Source organism: Emydura macquarii, unplaced genomic scaffold, assembly GCF_026122565.2.
Source record: "Emydura macquarii macquarii isolate MOO-44397 ecotype Brisbane River unplaced genomic scaffold, CSIRO-AGI_Emac_v2 contig_2890, whole genome shotgun sequence".
Lineage (NCBI taxonomy): Eukaryota > Metazoa > Chordata > Testudines > Chelidae > Emydura > Emydura macquarii.
The window spans coordinates 3,361,983-3,376,987 of NW_027133027.1; the positions used below are offsets into that span (position 1 = coordinate 3,361,983).

Genomic DNA, 15,005 nt, shown 5'->3' on the forward strand with positions numbered 1-15,005 from the left:
TCACAACTAATGCCGATTGCTCCAACAAGGAAGAACATAAAGGAATGTGTAATTGGTAAAACTGCATATCCATGATCCTGCACAACTGTGATGTCTATCGCACAGAGACCCTGCCAGAGAGATGGGCAGGATGCCATGTGTGGAAACATAAACCTGTAGAATAGCTAATTGTTTATTGATTGTGTATTGTTATCTATCTGGAGGGCCTGGGGTTTGACAGTTCAAGGCTCTTGACTATGTTAAAGGTGTGGGATTAAATTCAACTCTGATGTCAGTGAGAGATGCTCCATTGGTTGCAACGGAGAATGACCTAGGGCTGAATTTAGCCTGTTATGTAAATGTGAGTGCATATGTCTCTCTTTCTTTCTCTCTCTTTCTGTGTTTTATGATGTTTGAGTGAAATCTATTAGTTGTGTTTTTAATCTGCACCTCTGTGCTGCTTTTCTTCTCTTACTATTACTGTGCCTGCTGCCACTGTGCTTGTAACGTTGTTGCGTCTATGATGTGGTTGTGTCCTCCAGTGTCTGAAGAGAGCCCCACATCCAGTGAGTCTGGAGTCCTCCTGTCCCAAGATCCTTCAGCTAAACCAGTCCTGCTACTTCCCCCCAAAAAATCTGCTGCTTTCCCTGGAGACCATGAGGACACCCCAGTGAAACAGCTGTCCCTCCTCAAACAGCCCCCTGCCCTGCCTCCTAAACCCATTGCCAGGATTGCCAACCACTTAACTGGTAAGTAGGTGTTCCTGAATGCGCTGCACCCCTACTTCACTTAAAGGAACAGTCCACTCCTGTTCTGAGAGTCTCAACGTCTTTCTTTGGTAAAGCTGCTCTGTAGATGTTTATATATGTATTGATATTGTGTGTGTGTGTGTGTGTGTGTGTGTGTGTGTGTCATGGCTGTACAAATACAGCAGGGCTCTTAAACGTTTTTGTCATGTGGACGACATCTTAATAGAGGTGGACGCCTCCCCTCTCATCTAAAGCCATGTTTCATGAGATAAGTGTTTTGTTCTTTTTGAAAAAAATGAATCAGATTCTCTCCCTTGGCTCTGCGTTACACCTCATAGACTTGGAGACTTTAAGGTCTCCTCTAGCTTCCATCTGTGCTGTTCTCCCCATTCTCCCTCTGTTCCTCTCACAGGATTCTCTTCTGCTTGGTCCCCTTCCTTCTCAATCACTCTGCCCTGTGGTTCCCTGTTCCTCTGCTTCCTTGCTCATGATTGCTGGCTACAGTGTCCCCTTCTCCACAGCTTCCCACTAGTGGATCCTAGTGATGATTGACAGCTCCAATTCCCCTAATTGCTCCATTCCGGTTCCAGTCCCTGAACGATGCTCCAGTTTCCCTTCCTACTGTGTAGGAGAATGTAAGGGAGGCAGGTTATGCAGTCTCCTCTGCCTGGTTTCCAGCTTCTTCTACAGGTGTCCAGGCTCTTCTTCACAATGAAGAGCCTGGATATCTGCAGAAGCAGTTGGAAGCAAGGAGGAAGAATTAGTGGTATATGACCAGTCAACTGTCCTTGGAATACCATCAGACCATTGCTGTAGAGAAATATTACAGGCACACGCACATGCACACGTACACGCACACACACACAAGGACCATAGAACATGTAGATATTCCTAAAATACATGCCTGTGCCTTTTGAGATATATGTGCACAATTCCCGTTGCTTTCATAGAGAGCAGCACAGGCCAGGAGGCGATGAACTCCTGGGCTTTAAACCTGTTCTGATAATGACTCCTTATGTAATTTGGGCAGTTGCAGTCTTTTCCCCTCAGTCATCCCTCTGATATTAATACTTCCCTGCCCCACAGTGGTGTGGGTGAGGATGATCAGTTCCTGTTTATACCATACTAAGTGTTACTATTTTTTTTTTTGCCAGATCATTTTGTTTTATTTTGACTATTATAAAATAAGAAAAGACTCCTTTATGAAAGAGCACATATTGCTTTTCTCACCTGTTTCTGCTTAGTATTCTATCTAGATGGCCAGCTGATTTGTGCTTTATTTACTTTTGTTCACTTTTATTTGAAATTTATGTGGGATTTCTTTCCTTTGCCGCCTGCCACAATTGACTCTAAATTGATTTATTTTTTGCCTAAAACTGCAAACCAAAGAGGTAAATTCATCCCCTGCATGAGCAGGCACCATTCTTATTTACGTCATTTGTGGCAACAGCTGCTCACACCAGGCCTGAATTTGTTTCCCATCCATGCTTGTAATTCAGTGTACCCCTAATTATAAGTTATTCCTCACAAATGGAGACACAATGAAGAAAATAGCATAAAAGAAAATGTCTTCTACTAACTGTGCATTGTACTGAAATGTGAGGGGAGAGAGAGAGACTGCCGTGCCTCTTGGTACTTCAAGCTGAAAGCTTCATCCATATACACCCTTATAAACATCTCAGGCCAATTGGTTTGACTTTTTCTTACTGCAGTGGGGTGTGAGGGGTAAGGGACATACATTTCTATATGCCTTATGCTATCCTTTTAGATTATATTAGATTTGCATAATCCCTGAAAACGAGCAATGCGTCCTAACGAATCACCCTCACCCCGACAAAGCTAAATTAACCCTATTCTTTTACTAATTACTCCAGACACATTCTTAGTTTGTGTGTGAGAGAATTAATCAAATCAGAATTCTGGAGCTCCAAATGAAGACTTCCCAGGTTTTCGTTGCACTTTTAGTGTCTGTTTTTCTATTGAGGATTTTCTGAGAAGAGTGAAGGACAAATTAAGACACACGAAGCATGACTAATAGAGAGTGACAGTAGTTAATGGTCTGATAGATCTGTGCAAGAAGGATATGAGAGGAAATGTGATCTTGGAATGAGTTTCATTTCAGGAATATCTCTGATGTGGAGATTGCAGAAATGCTTCTGAACGCTTATCTTGTTTAAGAAATGTATTTTTATAAAATCAAATACAAAAGTACCTGAGAATATATTGTTACAAAATCGCCACAGGCCTGGTCAGCAGAGAAAAAAATAAAAACTGTATAAATACCTCAAATAGAATGGCGGTGCAGTGGCTTAAAAATCAGACCCCCTTCTGGTTAGAAACTTTGGGCCAAATTCTCATCACATGCACAAAGAATGACTAAAGGGGCATGCTTGAGGGACCTTGTATGGATCAGGCAGGGCTAAGGGGACAGAATCCGTCCCTCCAAGAGTGTCTAAGAGCCATCTCACATATCACCATTTCCTATTGGAGTGCGAGGCTTTGACCTTGCCCTAACAAATGCACGCAGCACAACAGATATAAAATAAACAAAAATCAAAGTAATTACATTTTTTGGGGGGAAAAAAAACCCCTCAGTTTTACTGTGGGAGTGAAAAGGGAGAAAGAGAATCGCATGTGGCACTTGCTAATCACGTAGCTTAATGCTGTTCCGATAGGCACTCCAATACTATGGAGATGAGGAGGATACAAGAACCTGAATAGAAGAGAAACCAGAGCAGACTTCAGAGCACCCACTGGGAGCAAGACTGCCTCCTCTAGAGATTTTTTTACTAGTAGTGGGCTTGACATCTTTGTGGTTCACAGACCCATATGCCTGCCTCACCCACCCCAGAACCATCCATCTTGCTTTTGTGGAAGGAGCAGCCAGAGAGAACTTCTCTGCAGTATGTGGAGGGTGTTGAAACTTCCTGAGCAGCCTCTCTGTAGTGCATTCCCTGCCTTGCAGGCTCATAACATGGGGAGGAAAAAGCAGCATTTGCCCCATAATCGTCAAGATCCATCTCTTCATAGTGCAAAGCCGTCAGCCTTAGGAAGAGAACATGTCTCGTAACTGCTTCAATACAACTATTTCATCACTCTGCATTCCTCACTGGCCAATTATTTTACAAGGATCCTTCTGCCAATTGTTAAATATAATAATTAAAAATAAGCCATCCTTCATTTATAAAGCCCCTTTCATCCACCAGAGTCCTAAAGCTCTGATATACCAGCTATGCACAGGGATCATCTTCACCCATCACTAAAAAGCAGATATCTCTGGGGTGGAAGGTAACAGTGTACAGCAGCATTACACAACTTTTGGAGAAGAATTGCAAAATATCATATCTGACTGAAATTGTAGGGGGAATTTAAATAATCACTTGAGACTGAACTTGGTTGGAGCCTTGGGATTAATTGCCAGGAGATCTTTAAGGACCAGAAGCAGCCAGGACATTGGTTTTATATTTCATTTTTAAAGCAACACTCCCAGTGTGACAAGGCTCCTGCATGCCATTGTCCATTACTCCATGACTTCTCAGTACCAAACCAGAGTTTTCCTGGGATTAACCCAGCCACATTCCGATCAAAAGATGGAAATTCCCTAAAAAATCTAGGAGCAAAATATTTGGGGCCCAACTGTTAGACCTGAGTAAATCCAGCGTCAGTGGGGTTACTCCGGTTTTATATTTGGTGTCACTTTGATCAGAAACTGGCCCTTTAACTCAACAATCACATTAGAGCTTTTTAAAATCCTTTTAGCATCTTTTCAGTTGTCTCATTCCCTCCACTGGGCATTGGAAGGAGGAATTTTGTCACGTTTTTAGTTCTAAGCACACGCAATCTAGTTATGTCTATATACAGTAAGGTTCAGACTATCAGCTGGCTGGGCAACAGTGATAATTCAAATATGGAGCAACTGGCCATGATTAGAAGTGAACATTTAACAGGGAAGGAAGTGTTGTAAGTCCATAAAAATAACTACTGATAACAGGGAGCTGCCAGGATTGAATTCCAGAACAATGGAATTCTTGCGGTATCATCGAAACATAGTTGATTGCTGGTTACAACATTACAAAACTATTTAGAACTACAAATTTACCTGGCAGATAACCTCCACAGCTGGCAGGATTTTCTAACCCAGCATTTACACATGTCTGGGGAGGCTCCTCTGTAGATGAGCCCATTGCAGTATGCATGAGCCCTCTTCTGTGTCAAACATCCGCTTGCTTTCCGCACCAATATACACACTGCTTATTTGGTTTGGGGTACATTCTCTCCCCAGTGCATATTCTGAATACCCGTGCTTCACTCTTGAGGAGGATGCAGTAGAACAGGAGCAGAGTGAAAGGATTGTCTCCCCCAGTCTGCAGAATGGCAGTGGAATGGACCCCGGGATAATGCCTGCTGTGGGACTGTGCAGAGAGTACCTGCAGAACTGGGCTTCGTGGCATTCAGGATGTGCACACCCTCTGCATGTGCCCTCAAATCCTACCCCTCCCTCCACTGTACACACGGGGCAGAAGAACAGCAAAAGATGTGGGAGCCAAAATAGATCTCAGATGCACATGTGCAACTCCCACTGCAGTCAATAGACAATGCTTGTGTCACAGTTACTGGGTTAACCGCATCTCTGATCCCTCCTGGTCTTTTTGAGTGTACTCCCTCGCAGATCTCAGGCCTTGAGTTGTCACCTCTTTTTTTTTTTTTTTTTTTTTTTCCACGCGATTCTCCCACTCTTAGGCCAGACCTTGGTTTGCTGTCCCCTAAATGTGATTGCCTCAGCAAGCCCTGCTTAGGCTCAGTACATGCAATTTTGGTCCTTGGGAGCTATGACCAATGGCATCCAGTGATCAGACAGCCTTCTTAAAGTAGAGCGTTGTTTGTTTAGACTCAAAAGACTTGAAAGAAAAAGATCTTAAAACGATAAGCAGATTATATGCGTGTCCTACTTACCTGTTGTCTATCCTTTTTCCACATGGTTTTAAGCTTCCTACACACACACCAAGACCTTTATTATTTTCTTCTTGGTGACAGCCACCATTGAATTAAAGCAGTACAGACTTATAATAAGCATTCCACTAACTAATACAGTTATGTAGTCTATCTCAATAACTCGGTTACATACAGTATTCATAAAATTATTACATAGCAGCTCCATGGCCACGTATCTGAGAGCAGAATTTGACCCTTCATTATGGACTTGATCAAAGCCCACTGAAGTCAGTGGAAAACCTGCCATTATTTTCAATAGACTTTCGGATCAGATCCTCTTAGGCCTCGTCTGCACTGGCGGTGGCAAGTAGGATACGTGTAGCTACACGCCACAGTGAAAAGCAGGCTGTGTCCACACTGCGGTGAGTAGCTACATGCAGCAGGGAAAGGCTCTGGCAGAGGGGAGGCAATGGAGAAAGGCTCCAGCAGCTCCCCATTACTGGAGCTTTTCTGAGCTGCAGGGAGCTGCCAAAGCCTTTCCCTGCGGTAGGGAAAGGGCCCGGGGCATCAGGGAGGCAGTGGGACACTGTTAGAAGTAGCTGTGTAGACATGAAAGGCACTGCTTGGGCGAGTAGAGAGCCATGTTGGATGCATGCCCTAAGATTCTGGTGTGTCTTCACTCATCTAAGCAGTGCCTCACCGTCTACACTGCTGGTTATACCCATGCTAGGGCTGTAAGCACTGTATGTACTTTACACACCTCTGTAAGTGTAGTCAGAGCCTACAGCGATCCGGGAACTAGGGCTAGAGAGATCAGATGACTTGCCCAGATTCATACCGTGAATCAATGACAGTGCCAGGAATGTAACTCCGATTTCCTGATGCCCATTTCGGTCCTGCCCACAGTGCCTCCTAAAGACATTCCGACTTTTACAGACTACGGAATTCACTGCCACAAGGGACCACAGATAAACACTGGAGTAGGATTTGAAAGAGAACTGGGTACTCTTATAACAAGTAGGAGCATTTGTAGTCATAGGCACTTCAACACGGATAATAAAAGCTCGTGCTTTGGGACATCAGCTGGTCACCATAAGAGTGGGATGGCATTTTTCCTCCCATGTACAGAATGGTACACTTGGCCTGATACATTATGGAAAAGAGAAAGGGGTTGCCTTCCTCATGGGTCAGTGCACCAGTCTGGTGTGGCAAATTTTGTCGTCTTGTTATATATTTGTATATAAGGGTAGGCTATTGTCAAACAGTAACATGGTTTAATTTTCTAATATTATTTGCATTAAATCCCGCATAACTAGAACCTGATCAAGCAAAGTGCTAAACACCCTCAACTCCCATTAGTGCCAGGGGGAGTTGAACTTGTTCAGCAACTTGCAGAATTGGACCCATTACACATAACATTGGATACAAGGGACTTCAGCCAGAAAAGATTAATCACAGGACTATTTGCTACTATCCTGTCATTTTCAGTGCTTTGTGCGAAGATTTAAAACTGCAGAAACATTCCACTGGGAGGACTTACCACATTGATTTTTTTTTTTTTTTTGTTCATTCTTTTTCCTCCCCTGCTTGTTATTCACCTAGTCTTGTATACGTATGATGGATATTCCCTTCTGGGGACTGTACATATCCCCATATGCCACATTAAAAACATTGTGGAGTTAAAAAAGACTATAGAATATGATTGTCCCAATCTAAAATGTTAATTACAGCCGCTTACACACATGGGTCAAATTTTCCTCTCATTTACACTAGATGAATTCCACTGCAGACAATGAGGTTTCCACTGTTTTGATTGGAGGGAAGAAATTTGCTCATGAGCTTGGACCAACACCTTACTCATTCAGAACTGACAGCTTAGTCAAATTTGCAGGACAAAATGCTCTTTGACATCAAGTGAATAGCTCAAATGCTCCTTTCTCTTTGAAGTAATTCTTCTTTCAAGTAATTTTTGTTGATAGACATACATTGTTAAGTTAAAGGGCAGACAAGTAAACTTGTTTCTGTGCTGGTAGATTGTCATGACAATTTTTCCAAGATGTGTGGACACCAGGTTAAAAATCAGGGGCCAAATTCTTAGCTGGTGTAAATTGGCACCGCTCCATTACTGAAGTCAATGAAGATATGGTGATGTACTCTAGCCCCATATGTTTAAACAAAAACCAAATATCCTTACCTGTGTCATGAATAATATTTTAGACAATTTAGACTGAATTTTACAAATCTCACTCACTCTTTATGCCTTTTTGCCTTTCACTCACCAATGAAAATAAACTAGTGAATTTCACTTTCTAGTGCCAGTTCTCAGACATTATCCCCAAAGCTACAGTGTTTGGGCTGCACACCTAGCAGGGGAATATTTTTATTTAAAAAGAAAACAATATTTTTCATTTTAATGCTTTTTTTTAAAATGGAAGCATTTCTATCTATTTTGTGTCTCAATCAACCTGTCAAATTCCACTGACTCCCAACAGAAAATCAACCTTTTTTTTTTTAAGCACTTCAGAAACACAGGAAGGAGCAAACCTCATTTGCCCCTCTGGCTTTTCTTCAGCCAGAAGCATGAGTGAGCAGCTCCTATGGATGGTATCACTTTGACCCCTCCATTGTGGCTGTCTCGTCTACTATGTACACAGAGCGAAGGTCTGGGATTAAGGCAGCATTCCCTTCCAGAATACCACCCTTCTGTGACCTAAAGCTGTTCACTGAAGTACACCAGAAATGGAGCCGAACCAAACATCCAGATCTGGATACTCCAGAAGGTTAGGGAAGTGCAGATCTGGATCCAGGCTTTGTAGCTTAGGCCCATCTCTAGTAGTAAGGTATGCCAGAGCAATAATGTATTAAAATGTTTTGTTACTACAAATCCCATAGGAGTCTTATTCTCAGGGTTTTATTCAATTTATTCTTTATTGTCTCTCTCTCATTTTCTTGAAGGCAGTGTGTGCTTTTCTACAGGGCATAAAGATAAAACAGACACAGCTACATATGTGCACGTATGTGTATGAGAGACATGACCGCTCAGCCAGTTCTGTGTTTGGGTAAAAACCCATAAAAATTCTAATTGCAAAATGTGGAAACCGCTTTAGGAGAGTGACTGTGTAGGGAGTGACAGGGGGGATTTCATGTTTGCTGGCAAATCCAAGGGCCATATTCATCTCTGGCATAAGTGGGTACAACAGGCATTGACTTCAGAGGAGACAGCATGGTCTAGTGGATAGGACCTGCTGAATGGAGAGTCAAAAGACTTGGATTCTATTCCTGGCTGGCTGTTTAGCTTGTACGTTCTTTGGGGGAGGGTCTGTTCCTGACAATATGCGTGTACAGTGCCTAGCGCAATAGGGCCCTGACCTCAACTGGGGCCTCTAGATGCTGTGGTAGTACTCCTCTAATAATAATAATAATAATTAATAGCAATGTCAAACTTGAATTTGGTCCCTGTTCACTGTATCTTATTTCAGTTTGATATTTCTGGAGAAGTGCTGTCCCCTAGGAGCCATCTGTACCCTTGACTTGGCCCCACTACTGACACGCAAACTTCCAGGCAAGCGATTATGGCTAGCTAGCGCAAGTATGAACATTTGTGGAAGCGCTTTTAAAACATGTGATGCAGCTCCCAAACATGCGATGGCCTTTGAAACCTGTGCTGGGCTTATCTGCTGGGCTTTGTCAGGTCATTAGACGCTGCTGCCACTTGTCTCTCCTGCTCATGTTGTAACAAGGTGCGTGAACTCAAATAATGGAGGCACCATAGCACGAATGCTGTGCTACCATAACTCCTTTACAGAACCTGAATGCCAGAGGTTTGCCAGATTTGAAAGGGTTCATTAGGGTCAGGCTTTCTCCCAGCCTCACGAGGCCTTTCTAGCTCCCTCCTTCCCCATCTCCTCAAACAATATCAATCCATCTTCTCTTATCCCCTGACTCCAAGCAGCTACTTCTCCCTGCCCTTCCTTACTCTCAAACCTCCAGCTCCTCTCACAGGCTCTCTGACATTTTAGAAAATGTCATAATGCAGCCCAGCAAGTCTCCTTCCACCTGCTGAGCTCAGGCAGCCAATGCATTGAAATTCCATCTGCTCATAGATGTCTCCATTACATGTACCTCTGGGGCTTCATGCCAGTGTTCTTCATTGCAAGGCCCAGGAGGCAGTGGCGGCTCCCATCGACCCTAAGTGCGGCTCCCTGACTAATTGTTCATTATTCCAATTTATTTTATTTTTAACATTAGAATATGTACCGAGGCTATCAAAGTCCGCCTTCATTACACGTCACATTGACCACATGGTACGATGTGTGCCAATAAGTACAACGACGTATAACCATTGTATAATAACCGTAATATTACCATAGCAACCAGTGTAGAACTCGGAATGTTCAACCGTTTGTGTCCTATGTTATTTTTTGGCCCCAGTGAGTTACTGGAAAGAATGGATAGATACTTAATTCCGTTGAAGAGAAAATTGGAAAGTGAAACAGGAGACAAAGCAGATAAGAACGTAACTGTGGATATTAATGAAACGAACAAACAAAAGTTTAAGTTCCATGAGTCGCTCTGTAACATTACATCATTAAGGAGTAGCAAGCAAGCAATGTGTTCATTTAATAGTTGATGTGGCTCTCACATTGAAGGTTTTTTGCCAAAGTGGCTCCTGCTTGAAAAATAGTGAAGATCACTGCCTTATCCAATTCCCATGGAAGTCAACGGGAATCTTCCCCCTTCTACCCCCCCGCATCCTGGGTAAACCCCATGAAATTATGTATTTTTGAGGACTCGTGCATGGGGTTAAAAAGGTTAAAATCCACAGCATGGGGATCCAGAACAAAGTTTGTTTGCCAGGTGTTTTACAAAAGAATAAATTCATCCTACAATTTTTCCTCCATTTTTGCTGGATTATCCTTATACATCATTCATGGTTTTTTTGTTCTTTAGTTGTAATTCTGCTGCACCAAATGTTCTGCAGGTTCACCAAAATGTGAGACGTGATGTGCAGTTGTCAGACCATAGTAGCAGGGGCCAGAAATGCCTGAGTTTTAATCCCTGCTGGGGTGATAATGATTGATTCTGTGACTTTGAGCACCTCATCACTCTATCTCAGGTTACGCCTCTGTTTAAGTGGGGGATAATAACACACAGCTCACAGAAATGTTGTCAAGGTTAGTTCCTGGTAGAAAGTGCTTTGAAGATGAAAAGCACTATGTAGATCTTGTGATTAAAGGAAGTTATTTAATGCATTTATTATGAGTCCTCAAATGTTTCTGTGAGGCTCAAGAATGTTGCAACATGAAAACTTCCCTTCTGAAGACCATTCAGAGTGTTATAGGGTACAGGATCTTCCACCACCAACAGGAAAGGGGTAAGTTCAATGCAGACTCATCTGGTATCTTTACTGGCAACCTTTGTGCCTGATTATCTGCATAGATATTGTGGTCTTCTTTTTAATGCCATAGAAACTTATGTCTGTGCCTCTCATTCTTTTGTTTTAGATCTTGGCGCTCCTATGAAGCTGCCTTGTATGCCAGTTAAACTATCGCCTCCGCTACCTCCAAAGAAAGTCATGATTTGCATGCCTTTAGGGGGGCCAGACCTCTCTCTTGCATCCTACTCCATGCAGAAGAGTTCACAGCAGCCTTTGGCTCCACACCACCACTCTGTACTGCCATCCCAGTTAGCAGCCCACCAGCACCAGCTTCCATATGGCAGCCACAACCAGCATCTGCCTTCTGGATCCAGCTCATTAAATATTCACCCTTCAGGGTGCCGGATGATAGATGAATTGAACAAGACACTGGCCATGACCATGCAGAGGCTAGAAAGGTAATGGCTGATTTTTTAAAATATTGATTTATGCTGTGTCATTATAGCATCAGAACATGACATTATCCTATAATACGTTGCACTTCTAGAGGGCCTTTCATCTTAAGATCAAAATTTTTTTACACAGCAAAGTCATTATTGGGGAAACTGAAGTACAGAGCGATTAAGTGACTTGCCCAGGTTGACGCAGTAAATTAGTGGCAGAGTCAGAAATAAAACTCAAGTCTCCTGCTCTAGCCATTAGATTATGCCGCTTCTAGATTTAAAAGCTCTTAGGAGTCTCATGTTTTGCAACAACATAACACGTGGTTTCCAAATAAAAACTTTAGTTATATGGAAGACAAGAGGGAAAAAAAGAGGGGGAGGGAGGGAAGGAAGATTTAGAAAAGAACAATAAAGGCCAAATATGTTGCACCATTGAAGAATCTGCATGCCACTGATGAGGTGGAGGGAGCACATGAGGACTTGTGTAAGCCATTTAGGTTTTTTAATGTAATCTAAAGTGCACCTGGGAATAAAATAAAGGTGTGTCGGGCATAGAGTGTGTGTGAGTGTGTGTACTCACGCAATATAATTGTCACTGCTGTTTAGTAGCAATTCCAATTGCAGTCTACAAAGGGGGTATACAGAATATAATGCCATTCCATATAAGACCCCCATACATGTATTTTGTGTAAAGGGAGTCAATTGAATGCAGACTGTATCCCAGTATGTTGACTTCCATGCAGGGACTCCCCCAACTTGTCTCTGTTCAAAAGCACAGTTTCAAAAGCACAGGCTTTCAGCAGGATACCTGGTTTAACAGGAGCCTTGTGGGGGCTCTGAGGGTGGGTAGATGCAATACCAAACTATATGACGCGTGGAACCTCCACCTGGGAAATAGTCTCCACACTCTGTAGTGCAGAACACCCTGCAGGAATTTTTACATTGAATGCTTATTGTCCAAAGGAATCAATGAATACAGGTGCCTAGGGCTATGTCTGCACTGATGGTGGCAAATTCACCACCATCAGATTGATTTTTCCAGTTCGATTGAGCGGCAGTGAAGACATGCTCAATCGATCCGGAAGTCAATCTAATAAAGCCACCTCCCCAAAAAGCGCAGCACTGCGTCGATTGGGTACTCATTTCCTGTCTGCACAGCGCAGTGGGGACAGCGCACTAAACAGAAGTTAAAGTCGACGGGAGTTACACAAGCTACTCTGCGTAGCTTGTGTAACTCCCGTCGACTGCTACCGAATTTTGCCATCAGTGAAGACCAGGTCTAGATCTCAGTGCTCAAAGCAGCACAAAAGGACCAATGGAAATGTGGCTTAAGGCTTGGTCCTGCAGTCCTGTTGGTGCCAGATCAGTCCCCAGTATAAATGAGAGCAATCTGAATGCTGCTGTAATTTACATACAGGAGAATCAGCTAAATGGATTGTGAAAACACAAGAAGGTGGGTGAGCAGTTCGCCCTGGACAGTTTTATTGAAACTAATAAGGTAATAGGAAATTATACAGAAAACCAAACACGTGCAATTTAAATAGACAAGAGGCCATATCCTTCCCCATGCTACTTGCCCTTTGTACTGCCACAGTGGAAAAAGAGACCTTTATAGCTGCTCTAAAAGGACAGCTGTAGATTTCCCTAGTGTAAGGGAATCCTAATCTGGTGTGAAGTTGGCTAGCTTGTAATGGGAGGATTCTGTTGCTACAGATAAAAAGCTCCAGTTGTGAGGCAGAAGGTAGCATGCCATGGGCACAAGTCACTATAACAAGGGTAGAATTTTGATGGGGTCCACAGTCCTGCCATCTTTCACATAGGCCAGCAAAGCCTGACAAGTGCACCTTGCAGAATCACCTGCATCCTCCTGAAATATGATATAATGTACACACTCCTGAGTGCCAGGGAGTGTCAACAGGGACTGTGTTTTCCCAAGTGTCCTCTGGAGCAGTGCAGCTCTGCACCATTCCTAGCACAAGTCTGGGTGTTAATTGCACAATCTGACCCAGCGCACATGCAAACTGAACTGCATTATTGTAAGCCCAGAGATGTTTCTCTTCATATGATAGTAGCATCTGTTCCCCCACAGCAATGGATGTTCCTGTTTCTAAGCTCTCATCAAATCTGTGTTTACAAGTATGTCTAATTATTTTAAAGGGATTTTGTTGTTTTGGTTCATTTTTAATATTAACCAGAAACTGAAACTGAGCTACTTGTTAAAACTGAACAAGCAAGAATCCAGTTCCCAGGATGAAGCAATTGTCTCCCATCACAGAAGAGAATAATTTTTTAAAATAGGGATTAATATTGATTTCACATTTAAGGGACTCCTAGTTCACATTAATACACAGATTGTTTCTTTTGCTGTTTGGTGGTTTGTTTGTTTGTTTGTTTGTTTTTGAGTCTTTTTGTTGTGCTTCAATGGATGTTTCAGACATGAAATAATATACAAGGTATTTCAGTTATTCTCATTGTCAAGTAAATCATTAACTTTTATGTTACTCTAGAGAAAAAAGAGCTGATGGCTGTTTCTTCTGGAAAGGCAGTGACTAATTTCATAATGTATGTGGACAAAAGCGTCTGTAAAGTCGACATGTGCTGTTAAATTTTTTAAGTTACATTTCCAAGGCATTCTTCGTTTTTAGTAAATGTACTAATGTCTCCAAGGAGATTAGTGTAGAATTTCGGAATAGATTTGGGAGGGGATTCGGTACACCAAGTGGTATCTTATCCTGATTTTTTTTTTTTTTTTTTTTTACAGTAATGCTTTCTTCCTAAGTGTACAAAAACCAAGTTTAAACCCAAATTAAATCATATTGCAGTGTTTTTTATAGGACACTTTAGCTCAGAAGCCTTGAAAGCTTTGTAAATTGCTTATATTTGAGATCTATTTTTTCTTCTATATAAAAGTTAGCTTTGAGATTGTCTATTACACATGTAGGATCTGAGACTGGTTCCTAAGCTTTTCTACTGCTTCCAAAACAACACGCTGCTGGGCCCCTGCTCCCAGGCCAGCAACTGTGGAGAAGAATGTAGAACATAGAAGCAAAGGCAGGATGACTAATGGGAATGAGTGTATGAAAATGGAAATTATCACATCCAAAAAAGAAACAAAGCTCAAAGAGTTTAATGCGCTCAAACTGGGGGGACCAGATAATCTCCATCCCAGAATACTGAAAGAACTGGCACATGAAATTGCAAGTCAGGTAGCAAGGTATTCTATGACTGGAGAATAGCAAACATAGTATCTATATTTAAGAAAGGGGGGGGGAAATGATTCAGACAACTACAAGTCTGTTTGTTTGATCTCAATAGTATGCAAGACTTTAATTATTCTTTCCTTCAAAGTTTGTTCTAAAGACTGGAAGTAAATGAAAATGGGATAAAATCCAGCACAGGATTATCAAAGATAGATCTTTCTTCAATAAAATAACTGATTTCTTAGACAAAGACATGCAGTGAATCAAATCTATCTAGAATTCAATAAAGTATTTGGCATGGTACTGCTTAGGAATTGATTAGTGA

The 15,005-nt window shown here is 42.2% G+C and overlaps 1 protein-coding gene across 4 annotated transcripts in view; it reads left to right on the forward strand.

Annotated features, from left to right (window-relative positions):
- The window catches only part of PHACTR1 (phosphatase and actin regulator 1), a 399,222-nt gene that overhangs the window by 318,960 nt on the left and 65,257 nt on the right, over positions 1-15,005 (forward strand). For all 4 annotated transcript variants that reach the window (XM_067568389.1, XM_067568390.1, XM_067568391.1 and 1 more), the window contains 2 exons: positions 522-728; positions 11,165-11,495. In XM_067568389.1, coding sequence (XP_067424490.1) covers positions 522-728; positions 11,165-11,495 — 538 coding nt within the window. The remainder of the gene's footprint in view (positions 1-521; positions 729-11,164; positions 11,496-15,005) is intronic.